Source organism: Acomys minous (genome assembly GCF_964271855.1).
Source record: "Acomys minous genome assembly, chromosome: 20".
NCBI classification, from domain to species: domain Eukaryota; kingdom Metazoa; phylum Chordata; class Mammalia; order Rodentia; family Muridae; genus Acomys; species Acomys minous.
Window position 1 is genome coordinate 9,903,503 of NC_140502.1, and position 26,729 is coordinate 9,930,231.

The window sequence follows — 26,729 nt, forward strand, 5'->3', positions numbered from 1 at the left end:
CCAGCAAGAAGGTACTAGCTAAATAGGAATCAGCTGGTGCAAATGAGGGTGGGGAAAAGTAAGCTGTCCCTTATCTAGGGAGATAGGCTGGGGGTTAAGTTTTTTCTTTTTCTTTCTTCATTCTTCCCTTTGAAAATTGTGTGTATGTGCACTGGAGAGATGGCTCAGCGGTTAGGAGCACTGACTGCTCTTCCAAAGGTCATGAGTTCAAATCCCAGCAACCACATGTTGGCTCACAACCATCTATAATGAGATCTGTATACATAATAAATAAATCTTTAAAAAAAGAAAATTGTGTGTATGTATGTATAAATGTATATATACAGTGTATATATATGCATTATGTATAATCTATTGTATTATAAATAATGCAATTTTATTGTATCCACCCATATCCCATACCCTGCAGTTTATACATCCTCCATTTTTCACTCCAAACTTCATTCAATTGTTTTACTAAAACTCTTTGAGTGAACCTATTATATGTGAATGGGTTTAGACCATCTACAGGAGGAGGGCCATGGCTATCCTCGGAGGGCTGTGTCTTCATTGTTTTGTTAACAACGGTTTAACTAGCATCACTTGAAGGAGCATAGCTCAGGGCCTATTTACAGGAACACTGGGCACCTTACCAGTGGATACATCATCACTGAAGAAAATATTGCTTCCCTCCATGATGGAATGCTGATTGACCCATCTCATGAAGGTAATCACAGATGCTAAGAGTTTAAAAGTACAACAGCCTTATTGTGCCTGCAGTACAGCATCCCATTAAACTTCCCCCTCCTCTAATTCCTCCTCCCTCTTCTTCTCCACTCAGGCTCTTACATTCTTTCCATCCTCTTCTGCAGTGTTCCTTTGGGCCTTGGAAGAGGAGACGTGGGCGTTATGTTCCATTTATGGCTAAGCGTCATTCAATAGCCACTTAAGTTCTTTTTCTCCTTTTTTATTTAAATAATTTATTCAGGTTACATCCAATTTTTATCCCCTCACTAGTGTCTTTCCTATCCCCCTCCCTCTTCTACCCTCTTCCCCTCCCTAGGTCTGTGACAGAAGGGGACCTCCTCCCCTATCATATGCTCACAGCCTATCAGGTCTCATCCTGGTACCTTGCTTACCCTTCCTCCGAGTGCCACCAGGCCTCCCCACCTAGGAGAAGTGGTCAAATAGGACACACAAGAGTTCATGTAAGAGTCAGTCCCCAGTCTCTCACAACTGTGGAGAATGGGCTGCCCATTGGCTAGATCTGAATAAGGGGTCTACGTTTATTGCATGCCTTGTCCTTGGTTGGTACAGTAGTTTGTGCAGGCCCCTGGTTCCAAATCCACCAACCGTGATGGTCTTCTTGTAGGGTTCCTGGACCCTCTGTCCTTCCATTTCCCCATTCTCCCATACCTCTCTCACCTGGAGTCCCAATAACAAGTCCCAGCATCTGTCCCAATCACCTACTAACTGAAGACTTTCAGAGGACATCCATGTTCAGTTAGTCTCCAATTATAAGTGAGTATATACCATGTGTATCTTCCTGGGTCTGAGTTAACTCACTCAGGATGATCATTTCTAGCTCCATCCATTTGTCTGAAATTTTCAAGATTTCCTAGTTTTTTAATAGCTGAGTAGTATTCCTTAGTGTGAATGTACCACAGATTCTTTATCCATTCTTCGACTGAGGGACATCTAGGTTGTTTCCAGATTCTGGCTATTATGAATAAGGCTGCTATGAACATAGCTGATTAACTGTCCTTCTTGTGTGGTGGAGCATCTTTTCAGGAATGGAATAGCTGGGTCTTGAGGTAGCCCTATTCCCAATTTTCGGAGAAAGTGCCAGATTGATTTCCAAAGAGGTTATACAAGTTTTCACTCCAACCAGCAACGAAGGGGTGTTTCCCTTTTTTCACATCCTCACCAGCATGTGCTGTCACTTAGGTTTTTTATTTTAGCCATTGATAGGTGTAAGATGAAATCTCAGAGTCTTTTTGATTTGCATTTCTGATGACAGTGCTTCTCAGCCTTTGGATAATTCTCTTTTGGGAATTCTCTGTTTAGCTCCGAATCCCATTTCTTAATTGGGTTATTTAGTTTGGCGGTGTTTAATTTCTTCAGCTCTTTATATATTTTGGGTATTAGCCCTTTGTCAGATGGAGGGCTAGTGAAGATCTTTTCCTAGTTGCTTTGTTCTGTTAACAGTGTCTTCTCCCTCACAGAAGCTTTTCCGCCTCATGAGGTCCCATTTGTTAATTGTTGGCCTTAGAGCCTGGGATGTTGGAGTTCTGCTCAGGAAGTTGTCTCTTGTGCCAATGAATTCAAGTCTCTTCCCTACTTTTTCTTCTAACAGATTTAGTGTGTCTGGTTTTATGTTGAGGTCTTTAATCCACTTGGACTTGACTTTTGTGCATGGTGATAAATATGGATCTACTTGCAGTTTTCTACATGTAGACATCCAGTTAGATCAGCACCATTTGTTAAAAATGCTACTGGATTTTGTTTATGAGTATTTACTGAGTATTTTTACATCTATTTCCTGTGTTTTCCTGGTTGTAGTTAGTTACTTTGTTTTGGAGTTTTCCTTCTAGCAACTTCTGTAGGGCTGGATTTGTGGATAGATACTGTTTGAATTTGTTTTTGTTATGGAATATCTTATTTTCTCCATCTATGGCTAGTGAAAGTGTCACTGTGTATGGTAGTCTAGACTGGCATCTGTGGTCTCTTAAGGTTTGCAGGACCTCTTCCCAGGCCCTTCTGGCTTATGATCTCTGCTGAGAAGTCAGGTGTGATTCTGATAGGCTTGCCATTATATGCGACTTGGCCTTTTTCCTTTGCTGCAGAAAAATTATAAAGTCAGGAACCTGAGAGAAGTGCTCATATTATACTCACAGCCAAGAGCAAACAACAGCTAGTGGGGCAATTACACAGTGCTTAAGAGTGACTGCTCTTCCAGAGAACCTCAGTTGGGTTTCCACAGCATCCACATGAGGCAGTTCCCAAGAATTCCACGTCTGCTTCTAGGCTCCTGGAGTACCTGAACACATGTGACACACACTCTCACAAATGCAGATATAAGCATAAATAAAATCAAAAGAACATGAAGAGAGCAATGAATTAATGCATGTATGCCAGAGCTCAGTTTAATCTTCTCCATCTTACTCAGCCAGGGAAAAAATGACATGACAGATAAACTAATGATAATCTGTACAATCCTCACAGATATGCCTGGAGGTTTCTCTCCTCCATGTTGAGTTGACAACATTGACTATCACAAGGATCTGAGATATCAACTTTTTCCAGTATCCTCTCCTTGACATTGCCAGTGTACTGTAAAATATGACTTTGGCTCAAAGGAGCAGTAACCTGAAAAATAGTTCAGATGATCCCATGGCCATGTGTGCCTAAGCCCAGACCATCCAACTATTGCTAGGTATATGTTAGTGGATCTTATGACATCACTTGATGGTCTATCAGATCTGAAATTTGACAAGGTTTTAAGGAATTGTACCTGCTTAAGGTAAATGGAAAACTAAAAATTCTGAGTAAACCATCACCAGATTGTAGGTTTGTTCAAAATATTTAGTTAAGAAAGTTTAAGTTATGCTGGGCGTGGTGGCGCACGCCTTTAATCCCAGCACTTGGGAGGCAGAGGCAGGCAAATCGCTGTGAGTTTGAGGGCAGCCTGGACTACAAAGCGAGTCTAGGACAGCCAAGGCTACACAGAGAAACCCTGTCTCGAAAAACCAAAAAAAGAAAAAAAAAGAAAGTTTAAGTTTTATTCAAGGTGCACAATGCTATAGTGGTTTGATAAGCAAATACCTTTTGTGACAGTTATATTCAGATTAAACCATCCATCACCACCCACACTGGAACCCAAGAACTTAATCATGAGATAGGTATGTGTTTTTCCTTGAAGTCTTGCTGTATAAACCAGAGTGGCTTCAAACATGGCATCCTCCTACATCTACCTCACAAGTTCTGTAATTACCATCATGTACCACCCATGCTTGGTTTCGATCTGGCTCTTTTAGGTTTCACATCTGAGGTCATACAGTATCTACCTTTCTCTGCCTGATTCCTTTCCCTTATCGTTTGTTTAATTTTATTCTACTTGTGTATTTCCAGGGATAAGCACTCCCATGCGTGGTTCCATGTGCATACACCCATCACATAGAAATCAGAGGAAGACAGAGGGCACTCTGTCTATATCTATTACTGACTCTGAGCTAGGCATCTATGAACGAGCAAACCACACTAGCCCTCTTGTCTCTGCCTACACTGGGATTGCAACTGTTCATAAACAAGCCCAGGTTTTTACATGGGTGCTGGGGATTTGAGCTTTGTTCTTCAGGTTTGCACAACAAGAATGCTTGGGCTGGAGAGATGGCTCAGTGTTATGAGCGCCGGCTGCTCTTCTAAAGGTCCTGAGTTCAATTCCCAGCAACCACGTGATGGCTCACAACCATCTATAATGAGATCTGGTGCCCTCTTCTGGCGGGCAGGTGTACATGTAGGCAAAACGCTATACATAATAAAAAAAAAATCTTTAAAAAAAAAAAAAGAATGTTTACCCACTAACTCATCTCCACAACCTCTTTAAAAAAACTTACATTCAGTTTCTATGACAGTGTTACCCCAGCTCTATCACTTGCATGTGACCAGTGTTTCCACTTATCACATTCTAGAGAGCCTCAGCTTCAGACTTGATTGCCAACTGTCCATTTTCCTGGCATACTGTGCTGTCTCAGGTAACTGTCAGCTGGGAATGATGTCAGAGATATGTTAACATAGCAATGAAGAGTACCTCATTTATTAATTTTACTTATGCCAAAATTACCCCTATCATACTGCTAGTAGAATTAAGGTATAGAATATATAGTTATGTACAGTACCACGGTACTTGGTGTACATTCTACTTAGAGAGGGATGTGTGTGTGCACGCAGAGTGATATGTATGCATGCCCAATTATACACAGGCACAAGATAGCAAATAGGGAATTCTCCCTGAAAGCTTACAAGAGAAGACAGTTTGCCTTCTTACTTATGACCCCAAAACAACTTCAAGCTAAATCAGCCTTTCTTTCTTTATACCCAGATATGCTAGAAATACACTTGAATAGAAACTCTATAAATGTGATTATTACATTACAACGATAGGGAAGCTTCTTGTTCATATGTGACATTGCATAGGGTAATATAGGTAGGGGCCAGAGGTTTCTGGGGTTGTAAGGTGCATTGTATGGAGAACAGTAAATTTAAACAATATGCTCACGTGACAGAAGAGAACTAGCCTGCCAAGTGCGTCATTGCATTACAAATGTAAGTAGGGTTCTCAGGGTACTAACCTGTCTCCTAGGCTTGCCTGACTCTGTGTTTTATTAGAATCAGCCTTGACGTCTCATATGGCGCTAACATCTCTTGATTATATCAAGAGGCCATGTTATATGATTGGCTTGCACCTCTGAGACTCATGTGAGAATAGTCTGTGGTGTCCAAGATACCACAAAACAACCTAATGATGGATTTCACCAAGTGAATGTCCCTTGCTAAGAAACGTATGAATGCAGCCTTTGCTCCGTTGGAATTCCCTTGCCAGAAACACAATGACAAGGTCAGAAGCTGATGCACTTTCATTTAATATGCCCAGTGTCTCCTTAACATTCTCATTGCATAATCTGGATATAAAGTTCTGTCTGGTACTCGTTGACTAAACTTGTGCTGTCTCCAATTCCCATTCTCTCCAGATCATGGATCTCATAAAATGACAAATGAAAGTTGTCTCTTTTTTTTTTTTCAGAAGAAGTATCCTTTGAGCCACCAGTTTTTAAGGAGATACAACAACAAGGACTTGAAAAACCAGGTTAGTTTTACAACGTTCACTGTAAGCTAAACAAAGCCCTCCTTCCACAAGCCTTCCGAAAACTCCAACCTCTCTCCTATCCTGTTTCTTCTACCATCTTATTTTGATAGCTTCATACATGAGCATTGTTCCTACGTTATTCCAGCCCGTCCCTCCCCACCTCAAACTCTCCCTCTTATTCATAACATTTTTAATTGTTATATATTTCCCAGTTCAAAATCAAATGATTATTATTTTGTTTTATATTGTATTTAGTCTTTCATACAATATGACCCAACCACAGCACCTCTTCCCTAGACGTCTGCCCAGTTCCTCCCCAGCTCTCCTGCCTTCAGAAAAGAGCAGGCCACTGAAGGATATCAACTGAACATTACATAACAAGATGCGATAAGACACATGTCAAGGATGGACTGGGGAACTGAACAGGAGGGAAAATGGTCCAAAGAGCAGTCAAAAAGAGTCAGAGACGTCCCCGTTCACACTGCTAGGAGTGCCAAAACTCACCAAGCTAAACAACCACAGCATGTATGCAGAGGACCTAGTTCACACCCATGCAGGCTCCATTAGTGCTGCTTCAGTCTCTGTGAGCCCCTATGAATGATGCTTACTTGATACTGTGGGCCATGTTCTCCTGGTATCCTCAACCCTTCCAGATCCTAAAATCCTTCCTCCCCCTCCTCCTTGTCAATGTGGTTCCCTGAGCTCTGCCTAATGCTTGGCTATGAATCTTTGCATCTGCTCCCATCAGCTGCCTGAGGAAGCCTCTCTGGCAATAGGGCTTGGTACCAATTTAATAATACAGAAGAATATCATTAGGAATCATTTCACTGACTGTGTTTGTTTGTTTGTTTGTTTGTTTGTTTGTTTGTTTGTTTTGGCCAGGTGTATTTGACACTAAGTCTCTGACCCATTCAGCTTCCTGTGTCTGGCATTGTGAGGCATGGACTCCTTAGCCTGGCTTGGACCTCAAATTGGACCAGTTCTTGGTTGGCCATTCTCACAAGCTCTGAGCCAGCATTGCCCCAGCACATCTTTCTGGTAGAACAGGTGTAGGTTGAAGGTGTTGCAGCTGTGCTGTGTGGGTGTTCTGGTCACACCAATGGGAGCTTCGCTGGTTACCTAAGATGGCCAGTTCAGGCTCTGTATCCTCCATTACAAAGAGTCCTTTTTTTTCTTTATTAATTTATTCTTGTTACATCTCAATGGTTATCCCATCCCTTGTATCCTCCCATTCTTCCCTCCCTCCCATTTTCCCCTTATTCCCCTCCCCTATGACTGTTCCTGAGGGGGATTACCTCCCCCTCTATATGCTCATAGGGTATCAAGTCTCTTCTTGGTAACCTGCTGTCCTTCCTCTGAGTGCCACCAGGTCTTCCCCTCCAGGGGACATGGTCAAAGGTGAGGCACCAGAGTATGTGAGAAAGTAATATCCCACTCTCCACTCTACTGTGGAGAGTATTCTGTCCATTGTCTAGATCTGGGTAGGGGTTGCACCAGCCAAGGAGAATGGACATTTTTGCTGTACTAATTCTACTAATCCATGAGCATGGGAGATTGTTCCATCTTCTGATATCTCTTTCACTTTATTTCTTCAAAAACTTAGTTTTGTCATAAAAAGCCATTCATTTGCTTAGTTAGGGTTACCCCCAATAAGTTTTATATTGGTTGTGACTGTTATAAACGGTGCTGCTTCCCTGGTTTCTTTCTCAGTCTCTTTGTCATTTGTATAAGAAGGCTGCTGATATTTTTGTTAATCTTGTATTCAGCAACTTCAGTGGCAGTGATTATGAGCTCTAGAAGTTCCCTGGTAAAAATTTTAGGGTTTGCTTATGTATACTACCATATCATATGCAAGTAACTATACTTTGGCTTCTTCTTTTCCTATTTGTATCCCCATGATCTATTTAAGCTGTCTTATTGCTCTAGCTCAGACTTCAAGTATTATATTGAGTAAGTAGGTAAGAAGTAGACAGTCTTGTTTTGCTACTGATTTTAATGTAATTTCTTTGAATGTGTCTTCATTTAATTTGATGTTGGCTATAGGTTTGTTGTCAGATATATTGGGCCAGAAGGCTGAAGAACATCCTCCAACGTTATAAAGAGTTTTGGATGACTATTCAGGTAGAAAACTGTCTCTGTCATCTTTTCATTTGGAAAGATACTAACCTGTAAATTGTTTTTTATTATGTTTACTTATGTCCCTTGTATCCCCGATCTGTCCCAAGACTTTTATTATGAAGTGGTGTTGGATATTGTTGGAGGCTTTTTCAGTGTCTAGTGAGATGATCATGTGGATAAATTTTCTCTTTTTAATGTTTTTTTTTCATAATTTATTTACATTAAATCACGATTGTTATCCTCTCAATCCTATCCTCTGGCTCCTATCCTCCCATTCCCACCCTCCCTCCATGTTCTGCCCTATTTCCCTCCTCTAGTACTCTGACAGAAGTGCCTTCCTCCCCAACCAACTGACAACAGCCTATCAGGTCTCATCAGGATAGTCTGCATCCCCTTACTCTGTGTGCCTGCAGGGCCTAACCGCCAGGGGAAGTGATTAAATTGCAGGCACTAGAGTTCGTGTCAGAGGCAGTCCCTGATACCCCTGTCCATTGGCTATATCTGATCAGAAGGTCTTGGTTTTCTGCATGCATTGTTCTTGCTTGGTACATCAGTTTGTGCAGGCCCCCCTGGGTAGACATCCACGGATCTTGATGCTGTGGAGCTCCTCACTCCGCCTGGCCCTTCCATCCCCCATCTCTCCCATAGGATTCTAGGTGCTCCACCCAGAGTCCAGCTGTGAGTTCCAGCATCTTTCCTGATCCCCTGCTGGGTGGAGTCTCTCAGAAGAGATCTATGTTGGGCTAATATCCACTTATATGTGAATTTCAATAAATAAATTCAATTTCATTGAATTTCAGGAGATCCTTAATTTCTTTATTTCTTCCCTGACCCAGTTGTCATTAATCAGAGAGTTGTTTAGTTTCCATGTGCGTGTAGGCTTTTTGTTATTTCTGTTGCTGTTGAAGTCCAGCTTTAGACCATGGTGATCTGATTGGATACAAGGTATTCTTTCAATCTTCTTGTATCTGTTGAGGCTTGCTTTGTTACCTACAATATGGTCAGTTTTGGAAGAAGTTCCATGAGGTGCTGAGAAAAGGGTATAATCTTTTGTGTTTGGGTGAAAAGTTCTGTAGATATCTACTAGATCCATTTGATTCGGGACATCAGTTAGTGTCATTATTTCTTGGTTTAGCTTCTTTTTTGTTAACCTATCCTTTGGTGAAAGTGGGGTGTTGAAGTTTCCCACTATTAATGTCTGGGGATCTATGTGTGGTTTAAGCTTTATTAATGTTTCTTTTACAAATGTGGGTGCCTTGTACTGGGGACATATATGTTCAGAATTGTGATGTTATCTTGATTGAATTTTCCTTTGTGTATGAAGTGTCCTTTCTAATCTCTTTTGATTAATTTTGGTTGAAGGTCTATTTTATTAGCTATTCGAATACCTACACCAGCTTGCTTCTTGTGTCCGTTTGCTTGGAATAACTTTTTCCAGCCTTTTACTCTGAGGTAGTATCTATCACTGTGGATGATATATGTTTCTTCAATGCAACAGAATGTTGGGTGATGCTTATGCAACCATTCTGTTAGTATGTGTCTTTATGTGGGAGAGTTGAGACCATTTGTGTTGAGAGAGACTAATGACCAGGAACTGTTAGGTCCCTTGATTTTGATGTTGGGTTTGGTACTGTATTTGCATGTTTGTCTGGTTTTTGTTTTGCTAAAGTGGAGGTATCTATTTCCTATATTATCTTGGTTGTAGTTAGCCACTTTGGCTTGGAGTTTTCCTTCTAATAACTTCTGTAGGGCTGGATTTGTAGATAGGTATTGTTTTAATTTTTTGTCATGAAATATCTTGTTTTCTCCATCTAGAGTTGTTGAAAGTTTTGCTGGATATAGTAGTCTGGACTGGAATCTGTGGTCTTTTGGGATTTTCAAGACCTCTGCCCAGGTCCTTCTAGCTATTATGGTCTCTGCTAAAAAGTCTGGTGTGATTCTGATAAGTTTGCCATTATATGTTACTTGGCCATTTTCTCTTGCTGCTTTTAATGTTTTTTCTTTGTTCTGTATATTTTGTGTTTTGATTATTAAGTAGAGGGAGTTTTTTCTTTTCTGTTCTATTTGGTGGTCTGGCAGCCTTTTGTATGTTTTGTATGCATCTATTTCTTTAAATTGGAGAAATTTGCTTCTATGATTTTGTTGAATCATTAAACCATGAGTCTTAATTCCTATAATCTTTGGATTTCATCTTTTCATGGTGTCCTTGATTTCTTTGATGTTTTGTGTCAGGAATTTTTCAGATTTAACATTTTATTTAATGGTTGTATCAAACTCTTCTATTGTATCTTCTACAACACTGAAAAGTATCTGTACCATCCCCTGCATTTATAGATTCTCACAAAGGTTTTCAGCCTTGTCAGCCACTCCCTGACTATGTATCCTCAGAGAAGATGCTCTGTGAAGATTTCTTGCTCCAGGATGAATGTTCATAGGTCTGGTCTCAGCTAGGTTCTGTGCAGGTCATTTCAGTGCTGCTAGAGTTCAAGAATGTAATAGCTATGGCATCCTCAGAATACCCTAACTTTCCTTTGATTCCTATATTTTTTCCTCCTCTTCTTCAATGTTCCCTGTGTCTTGAAGGAGGTACTAAAGGTGCAGATTGTTCAATATATTCTTATTCTTGGCAATTGGAGCAGTTACAAGTTGCTATAGTAACAACTAATCACTTTTTTTAAAGCTTCTCAGACCAAAACTGGCATTGCTAGACTGTAAGCATCAATTTTAGGTGTTTAGAAAACAACTTGTCAAGAACACTGTGTCCATTTAGCCAAATAATAACAGTAGCTTCCTCAGAAGGGTCTCTGTCCTCCCAAGCCTTTGACCAGGTTTACAGAACAAACCAGATTTTAATTTCTTCCTGGGGAGAAGGTATCAAATCAATCATAAATCAGGACTGGAGAGATGGCCTGGTTATTAAGAGCACTTGCTGCTCTTCCAGTGGTTCTGAGTTCAGTTCTCAGCACCTACATCTCTCTGGCTCACAACCATTTAATAACTCCGGTTCCAGAAGATCTGATGCCTCTGGCTTATGTGGGCACCTGGATGTGACCACACTCAGATACACCCATATACACATAATTAAAAATAATTTTAAATTTCCAATAAGAAATCATTTGGTTTGCCTCCTAACAAGGCTTGACATTTTTGTACCAATGACACTGCCCTGACAGAGAAATTTTTTAGCAGGCAAGATCTTCAGTTGAGTGAGACCACTGATGGAGATTCTCCCCTATCACTTACATCATACCATTCTCCAACACTATGAAAACTCCAAGAAGAGAGTGAGCTTCCAGATCAGTGTCAGTTTGATTTCTTTCTGTCTTAGACGTTTGTGTATCTAGTGTGTCTAGTTCTGATCATAAGCCAAGAGTGGTGACAATAAACTTGTGTTTTGGAAGGCTCTGGAGCCTCCCCTGGACAATAACGTGAAACACACATTTTGAGCACTGGAATTTTCATTTAAGCATATGCGTTGAGGTTTCCTATAATATCTTTAAACAATGTTTGTGTAGCCCAAGTTGGCTAGGAACTTTCTATGACCTGGATCCTTACAATCTTTCTGTCTCAAACTCCCAAATGATAAAAATTATTACCATACAACACCATGCTCAGGTTTCACTGAGTTTAGATATGGCAAATGTTTCTTACAAATGGCTCTCCAGAAATTAGATCTAGTAATATAGCTGTGTATTTTTATTCCTCTCTATGGCCTACCCATTATACTTCCAAGCTTACAACATGTGCAGAATCTGCAGTTATAGAAATGCAGGGAGGGAGACCTCACAAACATAAGAAGAACTAAGACAATCTTGGAAGTAAGAAAGCTAGGTGTAAAAAAAAACTAGGTGTGATTAAAAATAAAAAAAGAAATTGTCTTGAACAACAAAGAATTAATAAAAATGAAATAAGAACCTAGACAAATATCCTCAATGTACTTATGTGGATCCACCCATACATGAAAATTTTTGGGTTGTGTGGTATATATGCATGGCTGTGAACATCTGATTTCACACATGTGTCTACATGTGGAAGCCAGAAATTGACATTAGGTGTCCTATCATTCTCTACCTTATCTTTTGAGATAAGGTCTCCCACTGAATCTTCTGGAGCTCACTGACTGGCTAGGCTGTCTTCCTCTCAAGCCAAAAGGGATACAGTTGTCTCTGCCCACCCCACTCCTACAGCACTAAGGTGACAGATATACACCACTGAGCTTGGCTCTTATGTAAGTTCTAGAGACTGAATTCTCCTCTTTATGCTAGTGTGGCAGACACTTGACCAATCTCCCCCAGGCTCTGTATGAGAATATTAATAGACAAGAAGAAATTCGAACCATTCTAAACAAAGAGGTTACTTTCCCATAGTAGAAAGCAATGCCCCCTAATCTTTATTTCCTTAAGCTAAAATATATAGGGGCTGGGGATATGGTTCAGCAGTAAGAAATGCACGCTGTTCTTGCAAAAGACCTTAGTTTGGGTCCCAGCACCCATTTCAGGCCATACTCAACCACCTTTAACTCTAGCTCTGGTGAACTAATGCCTTCTCCTGGCATCTATGAGCACTGCACTCACAAGTACATACCCACATACACTTATATATGTGTAATTAAAGTTAAACTTAGTTATTTCAAATTGGACTCTTTTTAAAGTATATTTGCATCAAAAAATAAACATGTGTTGAAGTTGGTCTTTAAAAACTATGTTCTTCATTTTCCTTTTCTAATTTCACGAGGTAATTTCTTACAATAACCAGCTAACTGTCCTGTCTATCCCCTGCCCGCTATCATTGATGGTAAAGAACATAAGCAGAAAAAGATTTGGAAGACTAAATACATAGACAAATGGAAGAATAACTTTTGGCCTATAAGCAATGAAGAAATCTACGTGGCTACTGAGAGCTACAGGACACTCATGGCGTTGTGTAACCCTAAGGCAGAGACGCCATTTGCTCATACAATAGTGCTTCATGGCCCTCCAGGATCTGGAAAAACTACAATGGCAAAAAGGCTAATGTTAGAATGGTCAGAGAGCAAGCAGGCCCAGACGTTCCCATGTGCTTTCTATATCAGCTGCAGGGAACTTAATAATAATAACTCTTGCACTTTTGCACACCTCTTATCCTTGTACGTTGAGCCCTGGAGGGATCTTGTGATGCAGGCCCTAGTCTTCGCAAAGAAATTCTTGTTTGTGGTGGACGGTTTTGATGAGCTGGCCGTCCCAGCAGGAGCTCTGATCAGTGACATCTGTAGTGACTGGAACACGGTGCAGCCTGCAGCTGTCTTACTGAGCAGTTTGCTGAAAAGGAAGACGCTACCTCGTGCCACACTGCTGGTGACCACACGGACAGAGGCTTTACAGCAAATCCACCTCATGATAGATCAGCCCCTGCTTATAGAGACTAAAGGCTTCTTGGAGAAGGAAAAGTGGGAGTACTTTCAGAAGTACTTTGCCAGAGTGAAGGGTAAAGATGCAGATGGAAATAAGGTAGAGGAAGAGGAGGATGAGGATGAGGAAGGGGAGGAGGAAGAGAAGAAGAAGGAGACAGGGGACAAGACAGAGATGGAGAAGGAGAAGAAGGAGACAGAGGAGAAGGAGAAGAAGATGGAGACGGGGAAGGAGGAGGAGATGGAGACGGGGAAGGAAGAGAAGAAGACTGAGTCGGAGGAGGAGGAGGAGATGGAGACAGAGACAGGGGAGGCAGAGGAGGCAGAGACAGAGGAGGAGGAAGATGCGGAAAAGGCACTGCGAGCTTTCAATGCAGTGAGAGGCAGTGCTGCTCTCTTCCAAATGGCCTCACTTCCTGCTGAATGTGGGATAGTCTGCCTTTGCCTGGAGCTAGGGATAAAGAAAGGGGAAGACCTTGCTCTTATATGCCAGAGTCAAACCTCCATGTTCCTGAACTTCCTCTATAGAATCTTCTCACCAGAAATCTATGAAGACCATCTCAACACTGAACTGCAAATCTTGTTCAAGGAAATATGTATGCTGGCTGCTGACAGTCTGTTGGAGAAGCTGTCTGTGGTCTTTGAGGAAGACTTCCTGAAATTAAAATTGGACCTGAATAAATTGCATCCCATAATATCCAAGTACATCCTCCCTAAAAACTCTTCCAGTGAAAAATGTCTCTCCTTCATCTGCCTCGGTATCCAGCAGCTATTAGCTGCTATAACATTTGTTCAGGAACTTGAACAGGAGGGCAAGAGTGCCTCTAAATATAGTATGCAGAAAATGCTTTCTAGAGAAGCAAGACTGAAAAACCCCAATCTGTCTGGAGTGCTGCTGTTTGTATTTGGCCTCTTGAATAAGACACGAATTCAAGAGTTGAAGACCATTTTTGGCTGCCAAATATCAACTGAGGTCAAGAGGAAATTCCTGGAGTGTGAGTCAGGGGAAAATAAACCTTTCCTATTACTGATGGATCTACAAGAGATGTTGTCCTGTCTCTATGAGTCTCAGGAGGAGGAGCTTGTGAAGGAAGCCATGGCCACCTTTGAGGAAATCTCCTTCCATTTGAAAACCAACACAGACCTCATACACGCTTCATTCTGCCTCAAGAATTCCAAAAACTTGCAGACAATGTCCCTGCAAATAGAAAAGGGGGTCTTTCCAGAGAATGATGCTGTGTCAGAGCCGACAGATCAAGATCAAAGGTAAAAACTCTTTTCCTTTCAGGCTTCTTAATGGTGCTTGCGTCCTCCATCTCATCCCGTTGTATTTTCAGTAAGAGGTTGAAGTTTCTTGTTCTCTGTAGCTCAGGGTAGGACATTTTGTACCTGATTAACATCCTTCCTACTTAAAAAAAAAGTGAAGTAATGATGTGATTAAGAATGCCAGCCTGAGAGTGAAACATCTTTTGTAATTAATTTATTTAATTGATTAAACTTAATAATTAATTATCCCAATTGTAGCATCCTCCCTCCTGTGCCCCTGGTCCCACCCTCCCTCCCTCTTTCCCCATCACCCCTCCTCTGTTCCTCAGAGAAGGGAATTCCCCCCCTCTCCCAACTCACCCTAGCTCCTCAAGTTGTATCAGGACTGAATGCATCCTTTTTTTCTAGCCTCACTAGCCCTGACAGGTGGGAAGTGATCAAAAAGCAGACAACAGAGTCCATGGTAGAGACAATCCCTGCTCCCCTTACTTGGAGACAGACATGGAGCCAGAGCTGGCCATCTGCTACATCTCTGTATGTGGCGTGGGACCAGTCCACACATGGTCCTTGATTGGTACTTAAGCCTTTGCAAGCCGCTCTGGGCTCTTGTTAGTTTGCTCTGTTGTTCTTCTTGGGCAGCTCCTGTCACCTCCAGGTCCTTCTATCTTTTGCCCCCACTTTTCCACAAGACTCCCTAAGCATTGCCCATCGTTTGGCTGGGAGTCTCTGCATCTGTTTGGATCCACTTCTGGGTGGAACTTCTCAGATGACAGCTAGGCTCTGCTCCTGTCTGGTGGCATAGCAGAATATCATTAATAATGTCAAATTTTTCCTGCCATTTGTAGTGGCATATATCTGTAATCTAACCACATGGAAGGCACTGAAGCCAACTCGGCCTCCAGATGAGTTGTTGAAAAGCCGGGGCTACATAGTGGGACCCCGTCTCAAAAGACCACCTAAACCATCCCCTCCCAAGCCACCCCCAGTTCTAGCAGCAAAGATGGATTATATATCATGATATAGATACTATAATAATAACATCACAGGATGTGCTAATTTCCAGACCTCAACTCAAGCTTTGGTCCCATTGACTAACATTTCTCTTTAGAAGCTATCTGAAGTCATGGTTTCTTTAATCATTTCAAACAATGAAATCTAGTAATTTGCATTAACATGGAAGACATTATGTAAAGTGAAGTAAGCTGAACCAGAGGGAAAAATACTGAACAGTCTCAAATATACCAACTTTAAAAAGACAACTTGAATATTAAAATGGTGTTTGAGGTTGGGAAAAGTATAAGGTTAGGGCAGGTTTAGGGAAAATGTATACATTCAAAGATTTATGATTCATGTGTAAATTTTTTGCCTGCATGTATGCCTATGCACTGTGTACATGCCTAGCACACATGAAGGCAAGAAAAGAATACTAGATCCCCTGGAAGTGGGCTTATAGACAGTTGTAAGTTATGACATAGGTGCTGGGAATTGAATCCAGTTCCTCTGAAAGACCAGCAAGTAATCTTACTGCTGAGACATCTCTCCAGGCCCTCAAAAATACCTTTAATTTCCATTTCCATAATGGAAAAGTAGAAAAGGACCTATGAATGGGGAAAATGAGCTTTGAAGGAGATGACAGAACACATGTAATGTGAGGACAGGAAAGATGCTTCACTGCCATGCCTGATGAATTAAATTCCTAGGATACAGTGGTTCCAGGAGAGGACTGGTTCCCATAAGATATCCTCTGACTTCTACACAGACATATGGTAATTTTTAAAAGCCTGATAAAAGAACGTGTGACATAAAAGTGGAAGTGTGGATACCCAAAAATATTGGGGTTTAAGTATAGATAGTAGGGATGGAGATGAGGGATATAGGCAGAGAATCAGCTAAAACTATGCATGAAAATGCCATAAGGGAACTAATAGAACAAAACAAATGGAATTAGAAATTACTAAGCAAAAGAGCCAGATTCAGCTAAATACAGTGCTCTCTCTCTCTCATGAACTGATTCTAGATTTTAGTGTGTGTGTGTGTGTGTGTGTGTGTGTGTGTGTGTGTGTGTGTACATGTGGAGGGTTAAGTTATAAAAGTACCAAAAAAACTTTAATGATTGATTTTTGTCAGATAAACACAAACTAGAGTCACCTGGGAGAGGAAAACATCAATTGAGGGGGTTTTCTCCATCGGAACCCACACAAAACACAGGGTAGTGCATGTCTGTAATCTCCATGATGGGAGGATGGAAGGTGAAAGCTTAAATGCCTGCTGGCCTAGCCTGCCTGCTGAAATCCAAACCAATGAGAGACTCTGCCTCATGAAAAAGGTGGACTATGCCTAAGGATGCACGGGGGTGTGCAGGCACACATGAATCCATGAGGAAATAAAAATTAGTCCCTTTGGTGTTTTTTTTCTGTAGGTCCCAGGGTGACCAACACCTGCTAACTTTCTGGACGGACTTTTGTGACGTGTTTAATTCAAACAAGAAACTGGTTTTTCTGTACTTCAGCGAAAGCTTCTTCAGCAGCTCTTCACTACAGGTTCTTTGTGAAAGGCTGGCCTCTGCTTCCTGTCGTCTGCAGAAAGTGGTGTATGTACAAGCTGATACCCCCGTAGCATATTACCAAAGTGCTCACAATTTTAAAACTGGAAAAAATCCTCAAATTCATATCCCAGACTCTAGCCAGGTGCCCAAGACAAAGGTATTTTACATAGAACTGCCCTTAATTTTATCTAGAGGACCCTACAATAACTTCAGTATAACACAGAACACATTTTTGATGTCCACATATGCCATGAGAAAAATAAAGATCCTCAGGCAGTTTGAGTCCTACTGTGGAAACCACTGGGTTCTGATTAGAACAGAGTCCCCATCTCTACAGGCACTGTAGAGTGATGTATTTCTTTGTTGGAGGGAGAAGATTTGTCTGTGTCTTATCGAATGGGGAGCAGTGTCCCTGACCTCCACATGACCCAGATGTCAACGGCAGTTTCTTCCCTCAGTCATGAGATGCCTCAGTGTCTACATGGATCATCTGCTGTCCCCAGAGGACACACAGAACCATGAGAGGCTGGAAGCTAGCCACTGATGTAGAAAGGGAGAAGGACAATGTGCTTTGAGGTGTGAGCATGGAAAGCCAATAGGAAAGGTGTGTGTGCTCATGACCAAAAACATGAATGGAATTGGAACAAAAGCAGTGTTGTTAAAATATTATCAGAAAAGTAAATATGTAAATGCATGAGTGGAGAGTGTAGAAAAGTGTTCAGTCTTACTTGATGTTCATCTGTACATTTTGTGCCTAGAAGGCTTAAATCTAGGAAGATGTGAGTCACAACAGGTTCAGGGAAATTTCCTTAAATATATGTGTGTGTGTGTGTGTGTGTGTGTGTGTGTGTGTGTGTGTACTTATATGTATATATACACATATATACACATGTGTATATGTGTATATATGTATGTATACATAGATATATGTATGTATGTGTATATATATAATGTGCATGTCTGATGCCTATAGAAATCAGGAAAAGGCATAAGATCCTAGGAACTAAAGTGTCAGACAGTTGTGAGCCATCCTGTGGATACTGAAGACCAAACATGGGTCCTCTACAAGAGTAACAAGTGTTCTTAAGTTCTGAGCCACCTCTCTGACACCTCTTAATTCTTTCTTGAGAAGAAGAGTTCTCACCCACTAAGGATTGCACTAGATGTGGATAAATACAAAAGAACTCCTCATAGTCTTCCACAAGACACAGTGGTTGTGGAAAGGTGCCCACTGGTAACACGTCAAAGAAAATGAATGTCTCACTCTTTTAAAAAAAGGGGGATTTGTGTGGAATATGGCATGTATGTACATATATACTATCATACATACATATATACATATATGTGTAGCAAATTTTGCATATGTTTGAAATTATTAAAGAAAGTATGACTTCAGATAGTTTCTAAAGAGAAATGTTAGTCAATGGGGCCAAAGCTTGAGGTATAGAAATCTAGGCAATGGACAGAACACTCTCCACAGTAGAGTGGAGAGTGGGATATGACTTTCTCACATACTCTGGTGCCTCACCTTTGACCATGTCCCCTGGATGGGGAGACCTGGTGGCAATCAGAGGAAGGACAGCAGGTTACCAAGAAGAGACTTGATACCCTATGATCATATAGAGGGGGAGGTAATCCCCCTCAGGAACTGTCATAGGGGAGGGGAATAAGGGGAAATTGGGAGGGAGGGAAGAATGGGAGGATACAAGGGATGGGATAACCATTGAGATGTAACAAGAATAAATTAATAAAGGAGAAAAAAAAGGGGGAAAACCTGAAAAAATTTTATAATATTTTATATTTTATTATATTTTTATATTTATGTTTATTATATTATTTATCATGTGACATATATATGTACATGACTGGAAACCAAAGCAATTTGCCGAATTGACTCTTTGCTTCAACCATGTGGGTCCACGGGATCAAATTGAGGTTGAGAGATTTGGTGTCAAGTCTTGTCATTTACCAAGCCATCTCACAAGCGCTCACGATCTCATCTTTTATGTTCTTTTCCTCAGCCTCAAAAACATTTCCCCAGACGATGCTTACAAGAAACTGTGCCTCATTTTTAATGGTTATGAAGCCCTTTCACATCTGACTCTGCAAGGTGGAAACCCGAACTCTGTGCTTCCCTCAGTGTGTGGGGTCCTGAAAAATTCAGCATGTAAACTGCAGTTTCTCAGGTATGTCTCCATCCCTGAAATTCTGGTCATGTAAGACTATCTCAAATCCAAGTTAGAGGGAAATATTGCCTACTCTTAAAAAAAAAAACACTCGAGGCACATGAACCAGAAGATGGACAAAAAATTCAATCTTCCTCCTCCCTGAGGTCTGAATAACTTATATATGACAACCCTGTGACCAAGAAACTATTAGAATCCAAGTAACAGCCCTATCAGTCCATTTTCTTGTGGTTGTGGTTCTATGCTTCTTGGGTCATGATGCAGAACATAAGATTGAAGACCCCATATTCCCAGCAAAGACTCTCCAGAGCATTAGTTAAGTCCTTCCCTGGCATCACTCTTTGATTGGGATATCAGCCGTTAGGATACTGTCTACTAGTTAATACTGCCACCCCCATCCTATGATGCGTGGATCCTAACATGACCATATTTGAACATAGTGTAATGTCACAAACTGTACCTCTGCATTCCCTGGTATGTGATATTCATTCCCCATTTAACAAGGTCAATAATGAGGGGATAACATGCGTCCCATAAGGACTAGGGGATGAATTAATGAGACAAGTCGTAACTGCTGTCAATACCACTCCTGGCAAAATACCCCCTTTTTCCTTTCTCTGAGAGAATTATCCGGGGGAGAGCATGTATGACTTGAATATTTGAAGCTCTATTTTCACTTGAAATGAATAATCTAATGCCCAAAATGAAAGAAAGTTCCATAAAGTTCAGCATTGTGTCATTTTGGAGGCAATTAGCAGTTCACATAATATTTAACTTGGTTGTATAATTATAGTGTAGATCTTAAAAGAGAGGCTCTTAATTATCTTTAGTATATTTTACTGTGTCACAGATGTCTACATGTCATCCCATGTGAGTTATCAACTTAAAAAATTCAGTCAGATGATATAATGTTTATTTCCAATGTAAAAATGGAGGTAATAAAAAATCTCTTACATGCCTAGAATCGTTGAAGTACATTTAGTGAGACCCAGTCTCACAAATAATATAGGACATTGTGTTTGATGGTGCATATCTTTGATTCAAGAACTTGGGAGGCAGAGGCAGGGAGATCTTGAGTTCCAGGCTAGCCTGGTCTACATAATGAGTTTGGCACTAGTTGGGTATATGTAGATAAATGCTGTCCCAAAACCATATGTGTGGGCTGGAGAGATGGCTCAGAGGTTAAGAGCATTGGCTGCTCTTCCAAAGGTCCTGAGTTCAATTCCCAGCAACCACATGGTGGCTCACAGCCATCTATAATGTGATCTGGTGCCCTCTTCTGGCCTGCAGGCATACATGCAGGCAGAGCACTGATAAGTAATAAATAAATCTTAAAAGAAGAGAGGGGATATTAATAAATTTTTTAAAAAACATATATGTTCATAAATTTATGGCGGTAAAATTAGCACTGCATGCATGTACAAGGATATGGGGCCATCCTGGAGGCATGGGCCACCTACCAGTGGCCACAACACCAAAGAGAATGTGACTCTTCCTCCCCTCGCTGCCATCAACTGCCTATATCTCTTCAGCTAAAACAGAACATGAATTGAGGATAGAAATATGTTGAGAAGTTGGCTTCAGGTAAGAATAAGATACATTATATGTATTACTATATACATATGAAATATTAATTAAAAGAATAAGAACAGCTGCCCTATGTCACTCTCCAGACCATTCAGAACAAACTTTCTCCCGTTTCTCTCATAGGCTGGCGTCTTGTTCTCCCGCTGTTCAGAAATGGACTGAGTTCTTCCAGGCCCTAAACATCAATAAGTCCCTGACTTGTCTGGACCTCGCGGACAATGAACTCTTAGACAAGGGTGCCAAGCTGCTGTGTGAGGCTTGGAAGCGGCAAAAATACAAACTGCACAGGGTGTCGTAAGTGTCTCCTCCTCTATCTGTGGAGTCCGAGCTATAGATAGGAGAGAAGATGTTAACACCACACTTAACCAGGCAACCCATATGAGTCTGCCCACAGATGCAAACACCTGCTTCTGAGTTTTTTGATTCTATACTGGCTCTTCTCGTTTTTATTAAGAATTTCGTACGCACATATGTGTGTGTCGTTTGATAAAAATTCATTCTTCATTTTCTCTCCTCTGAATTCTCTCCATGCATGCATTGCTGGCCCCTCCTAACTTCATATGCTCTTTGCTTAAACCCGCTGAGTCTACTTATTGTACAGGGGACTAGAACAATCTACTGGAGCATGGGTCACCTCTCAGAGCCACCTCCCTAAAGAAAATGTGACCCTTCTGCCACAGAAACCAACATCTGCCAATAGCTACTGAGCTGTCCCCCTCCCTGGATTTTTGCTGGCTTGGTCTTTATAAAGATCTTATAAGTGCTTTCCTCATGGGCTCATGACTATATGATGGAAATCAACAAAAAACTTGAGGGCTTTACCAGATGGAGATGGCTGGAAATGTCCTCTCCTGTTTTAATAGCTGTTTGGTTTGTTTGTTTGTTTGTTCGGTTTGGGGTTTGCATTTTAGGTGGGATTTTTTTGATGGTTTTACACATGTACACTATGCAAACTCACATTCTCACCCCCACCTCCCAGTCTATATGTCCTTCCCACACAAGTGTGTCACTTACACCTATTGATTTTGTGTTGTGACCCACCAAGACTTACTAGGGTCATCTGTGAGTCTCAGTTTGGAGCTATGTGTTGAAGCCCTGGTGGGCTCAACAGAGGAGACAGAACTAAGAGTTGTGTCTAATTTCTGTAATCTGAAAGTCTAACCATAGTCAACAGTTGAAATATAAAGGGGCGGAGCACTGTGAGTTTCACCCCCTTCTGAGACTTACTGTTCATGGAGCCATTCCTGTTCAGTCCGGCTGTGTGATTCACCCACAGGTTGGAGAACTGTTGCCTTACTGAAGTCTCTTGCAAGGACCTCTCTTCTCTGTTGATGGTCAGCGAGACTCTGACACACCTCAACCTGTCCAAGAACGCTCTTGGGGATGATGGAATAAAATATCTGTGTGAAAGATTAAGCTCCCCCAAATGTAAACTACAGACCCTGGTGTAAGTCTTTTCTGTCTGCAGCATTGAAGGGATGGTGTGTGTGTGTGTGTGTGTGTGTGTGTGTGTGTGTGTGTGTGTGTGTGTGTGTGTGTGTACACACTGGAGTAGGGTACATGTGAAAGTAATTCACGATTATTCTAACCACAACAAATATTGTGCTATTGATCTTCCACGTGAGAGTGATAAACTATAAGAAATGGCATTGGCTGTGCATGCATCCCAGTGGTAATAGTTATATATAGTGTAAGTAAAGCCATGGCTTCAGTATTCCACAATTCAGAATATGAATGTGTAATGTTACTATTTTATAGGGAATTGAGAGGGAAGTCTTGTTTCCAGATGTGACTTCCGTCTTGGATTTGTTTAAGATGGTGTCTTATGAATCCCAAGCTGGCCTTAAATTCACTAACTTGGAAATCCTGACCTTAACACCTACCACATACCTGAATTATGAGAATGTTGCACTATGCTTGCCTTTTACTTTTTTCTTTTTGTTTTTAATTTTTGTAAAGTTTGTCCCACTGAGTCCAATTAGTGCCACAGACATTCACTCAGGTAATGGGAGCATCCGCTTGGGACACTGACAATCTGCCAGTAGACGCCTCCCAAAGGATAGTGACTCTCCCTCCCAAGAAGCCATTGTCTACCAACAGCTTCTAAGTAGTGGTAGGTCCCCAGGACTGTTCCCCCATATATGCAGTATTTTTGCCTGACTCGCCCTTCTGTAGGTATCCACAGCTGCTGGGACTTCATGTGTACATTAGCCATGTCATGTCCAGAGAACATTATTTCTTAGCACACTCCTCCACGCCCCCCGCCCCAGATCTTACATTGTTTCAATATTTTTTATGAGACAGAATCTCACTCCTGTACCCCAGGCTGGCTCCACATTCAAAACAATCTTCCTGCCTCAGACACCCCCAAGTGCTGTGTCACCAAACCCGACTTGATGTCCTCTTCAAATCTTGTGTTCCTACCACTATGTAACATAAAGTGTGCATGGTTGACAAGCTCCATATAACCCTGGGTTTCATCCCAGAATCTATAGGATTCATTTTCTTTCTTACATAATATTTTTTTATTTTTTTAATTTAAATATAATTACAATATTTCTCTCACTTCCTTTCTTTCCTTCAAACTTTTCCTTATATCCTCCTCACAGCCTTTCAGTTTCATGGCCACTTTTTAACTGATTGTTATTTCATGCATATATATATGTTTGGGCCATACAACGTTATTTGTAGATATGTTTTCAGGGATGAGCATTTGGCACTGGACAACGAATTGGTGGTCCCTGAGGGTAGACCGTGTCCCCTGCTACCAGCTTTTCTCAGTTTCCTGTTGTTCTCTGTATAGAGTTGGGGCCTCATGGGCTTTTCCATGTCTAGTTTTGCCTGTCTATTAGTACCATCCTTATCTGGCTCATCTTAGTGAGAGTTCATTGGTGTAGCTTCTGACATTACCAGGAGACACAATCTCATAGCAAACTGCCTGATCCTCGTGCTCTTTCGATCTTTCCACCCCTCGTCAGCAATCTTCCCTGAGCCTCAGGTTCAGGAGTTTTCTTGGAGATAGATCATCAGAACTAGGCTTCAAAACTCTTCATTTTGATTGGCTGTGGTGTCCTGCAGTGGTCTCTGATTGTTGCAAAGAGAAGTTTCATAGATATAGTTTCCAAAGAGTAATTGGGCTGTACTGCAAAAATCTGTTTAGTATTAACAACTCTATTTTGGTAACCAAGGGGTCACCGCCAATATTTAAACACTGGTTCTGTTGGTCTGGGATCACCTGTACAGTTTACTCTCATTTTCTTCCCATTACTGTGATTAACCCTTTCCTCCCCAAGTTGCTTATTATCACAGTGTCTTTTTCACATTACATCTTGTAGTCCACCATTAAGGGAAGTTAAAGCAGGACCTGGAGGCAGCATTTGATGCACACACCATGGAAGGAGTGCTGCTTACTGGCTTGCTCATTTTGCTTTCTTATACAACCCAGTACCATTTTGCCAGGAGCGGCACCACTTACAGTGCACTGGGGCTCTCCCACATCAACCATTAATCAAAAAATGCCCTACAGAGTTGCCTACAAGCCAATCTTATGAAGACACTTTCTCAATTGAGGTTTCTTCTTCCCAGATGATTCCAGCTTCTGTTAAGTTGGCCAAAAGATAAAGCAAATAGTGCAGTTTATATACAAGGTCCTGGAATCCATCCTCAACACCATGAAATAAATAAAGGATGGAGAATGGGAGAAGTAAAGGAGGAGGAAGGGAAGCTATCAGCTTTTCTTATCTTTTTTTTTATAACTTTAAACAGCCAGGGTATGATAACTACTTGGTTATTTAAATGTGATTAAATACTTAGTATATTATTAGAAATGGATGGAAGGGAAGAACTCCTCAGCAATACACTATGTAAGTACTCAAACACTAAATGTCCAAAACCATGAACACCCTACCCACCTAACTAGCCTTATCTTGAACTTACAGTCTCTGTCAGAAGGCACTACCATCATCCCAAGCATGGTGACCCGTGCTGTAAAATTACCGTTCAGAAGTCAGAGGCAGGAGAATAATGCCTAAACTACAGAGTGAGACCTGGACCCAAAAAAAAGTCACCACATAAATCTAAGTACCCTCCAAGATAACCAAACACAACCATGAAATAATAATTGTCAGTGTTTGTTAGACACCTACTTACAGGCACCAGGCTAGGAACTTATCATTGACCTATGTTCCATCCATAAAGTACTACAAATTTACTTGTTTCTTTGTGGGGGAGAAGAGCTGCATTTCCCTATAAGCATAAGTATTTGGTGGTTGGAAAAAAATGAATCCATTAAAATGAAGCATCCTCTTCATTCTCTTCTAGGGTCTTTGCCTTCTTCTGGACGCAGGTGGTTGGTTGTCTCAGTTGAAAGTGGCAAGCATGAGGTTTCCTCTCATACAAATTAATTTTATTTTCCTCTTTTTTTAAGGATTGCATATATATAATGTATTTTGATCATATTAACTCCCCTCCCATTTCTGTATGGAAGGGGAAGGTTTCAAAACACCTATATGGAAACCTATCCTACTTTCATTCTTATCTCACTTATTCCAGTGTCTGTAAGCTTGACTGAAACTCATGGCTTTAGGTAGAAGGTTATGGTTTGGGTGCATCATCCCAGAATGGATTAAGGGGTTCATTTGATTCTTACTTTTGTCTCTATACATGTGATTTTTTCCCAGACTGTGGTCCTGTAACATCACCAGCAAAGGCTGTGACTATATTGCAAAGATGTTCAAGCGAAAATCCAACCTGGAGCACTTGGATCTAGGGGAAAATCCCATTGGAACCACAGGTGCAAGGTTTCTGTGTGAGGCTTTGAAGAGATTTCAGAGTCAATTGAAAAGTCTGTGGTGAGTCACACTTTTTTTGGACTGTAATTTGTGCCCCAAAGGAGCTTTCAAGTGTAGCAGATGCTTTCAGGAGCAATAAAGAGGTATTGAGTCATTTGAGTACTATATCACATTTTTTTAGTATGTGCATCTATGGTTTATACATAAAGGTGAATAGAACAACATGAGGGTGTTGGTTCTTTCTTCCTACCATGTGAGACCTGGAGTTCGAACCCAGGTTGGCATCCTTGGCAAAAACAAAAAAAAGCCTTTACCCACTGGTCTACCTCTCCAGCACAAGTTGAGTATTCTTTTAAGTCACCAGGCAAGGGGTTGGATAGATGATGATGCAGTACTTAAGAGCTTTTGTTATTCTTTCAAAGAACCTAAATTTTATTCCCAAATTCACAACAGGTGGCTCCAAATTGGCTGTTAAGAGTCAGCCCTAGGGGATCTGCTCCCTCCTTCTGGCCTCCTTGGGCACAGAACCATGCATGTAAAGTAAAAGAAAAAGTCAGTCGATATGATTCCTTGCTGTGTAATCATGAGACCAGGGTTAAGATTCTCAGCATCAACATAAAAAAGCTAGGTGTGATGGCACATGCCTACAATGTCAGCAGTGGGAAGGTAGGGACTGGAGGATCCCAGGGATTCAATAGGCGGACAATCTACCCAAATCACAAACTCCAGGTTCATAGAGAAGATCCTATATCAAAATATGAGGTAGAAAGTGATTTTTTTAAAAACACACAATGTCAAATCCCTGGCCTCCACACACAAGGGCACACATGTGCATTCACACATGAACATATACACATATACATTTACGCACATAAACAGTGCATACAAATATCTCCTCTAAAAAAATTAAGGATACGATGCATCAAACCAAGCAGAAGTGCCCACTGCTCCTCAGCTCCCAAGGTTTATAGAGATAGGAGTTGGACATAATTCCTCTGGCCTCCAT

At 41.2% G+C, this 26,729-nt stretch overlaps 1 protein-coding gene across 2 annotated transcripts in view; it reads left to right on the forward strand.

Moving 5' to 3' along the window:
* Positions 1-26,729, forward strand: part of NLRP2 (NLR family pyrin domain containing 2) — a 49,824-nt gene that overhangs the window by 18,066 nt on the left and 5,029 nt on the right. The window contains exons 4-11 of one of the 2 annotated variants that reach the window (XM_084770702.1): positions 5,783-5,845; positions 12,764-14,615; positions 17,035-17,205; positions 19,182-19,346; positions 21,057-21,227; positions 22,210-22,227; positions 22,258-22,380; positions 25,613-25,783. In XM_084770702.1, coding sequence (XP_084626828.1) covers positions 5,783-5,845; positions 12,764-14,615; positions 17,035-17,205; positions 19,182-19,346; positions 21,057-21,227; positions 22,210-22,227; positions 22,258-22,380; positions 25,613-25,783 — 2,734 coding nt within the window. Of the gene's footprint in view, positions 1-5,782; positions 5,846-12,763; positions 14,616-17,034; positions 17,206-19,181; positions 19,347-21,056; positions 21,228-22,209; positions 22,381-25,612; positions 25,784-26,729 lie in introns of both variants that reach the window. The other variant, XM_084770701.1, reaches the window with a different exon arrangement.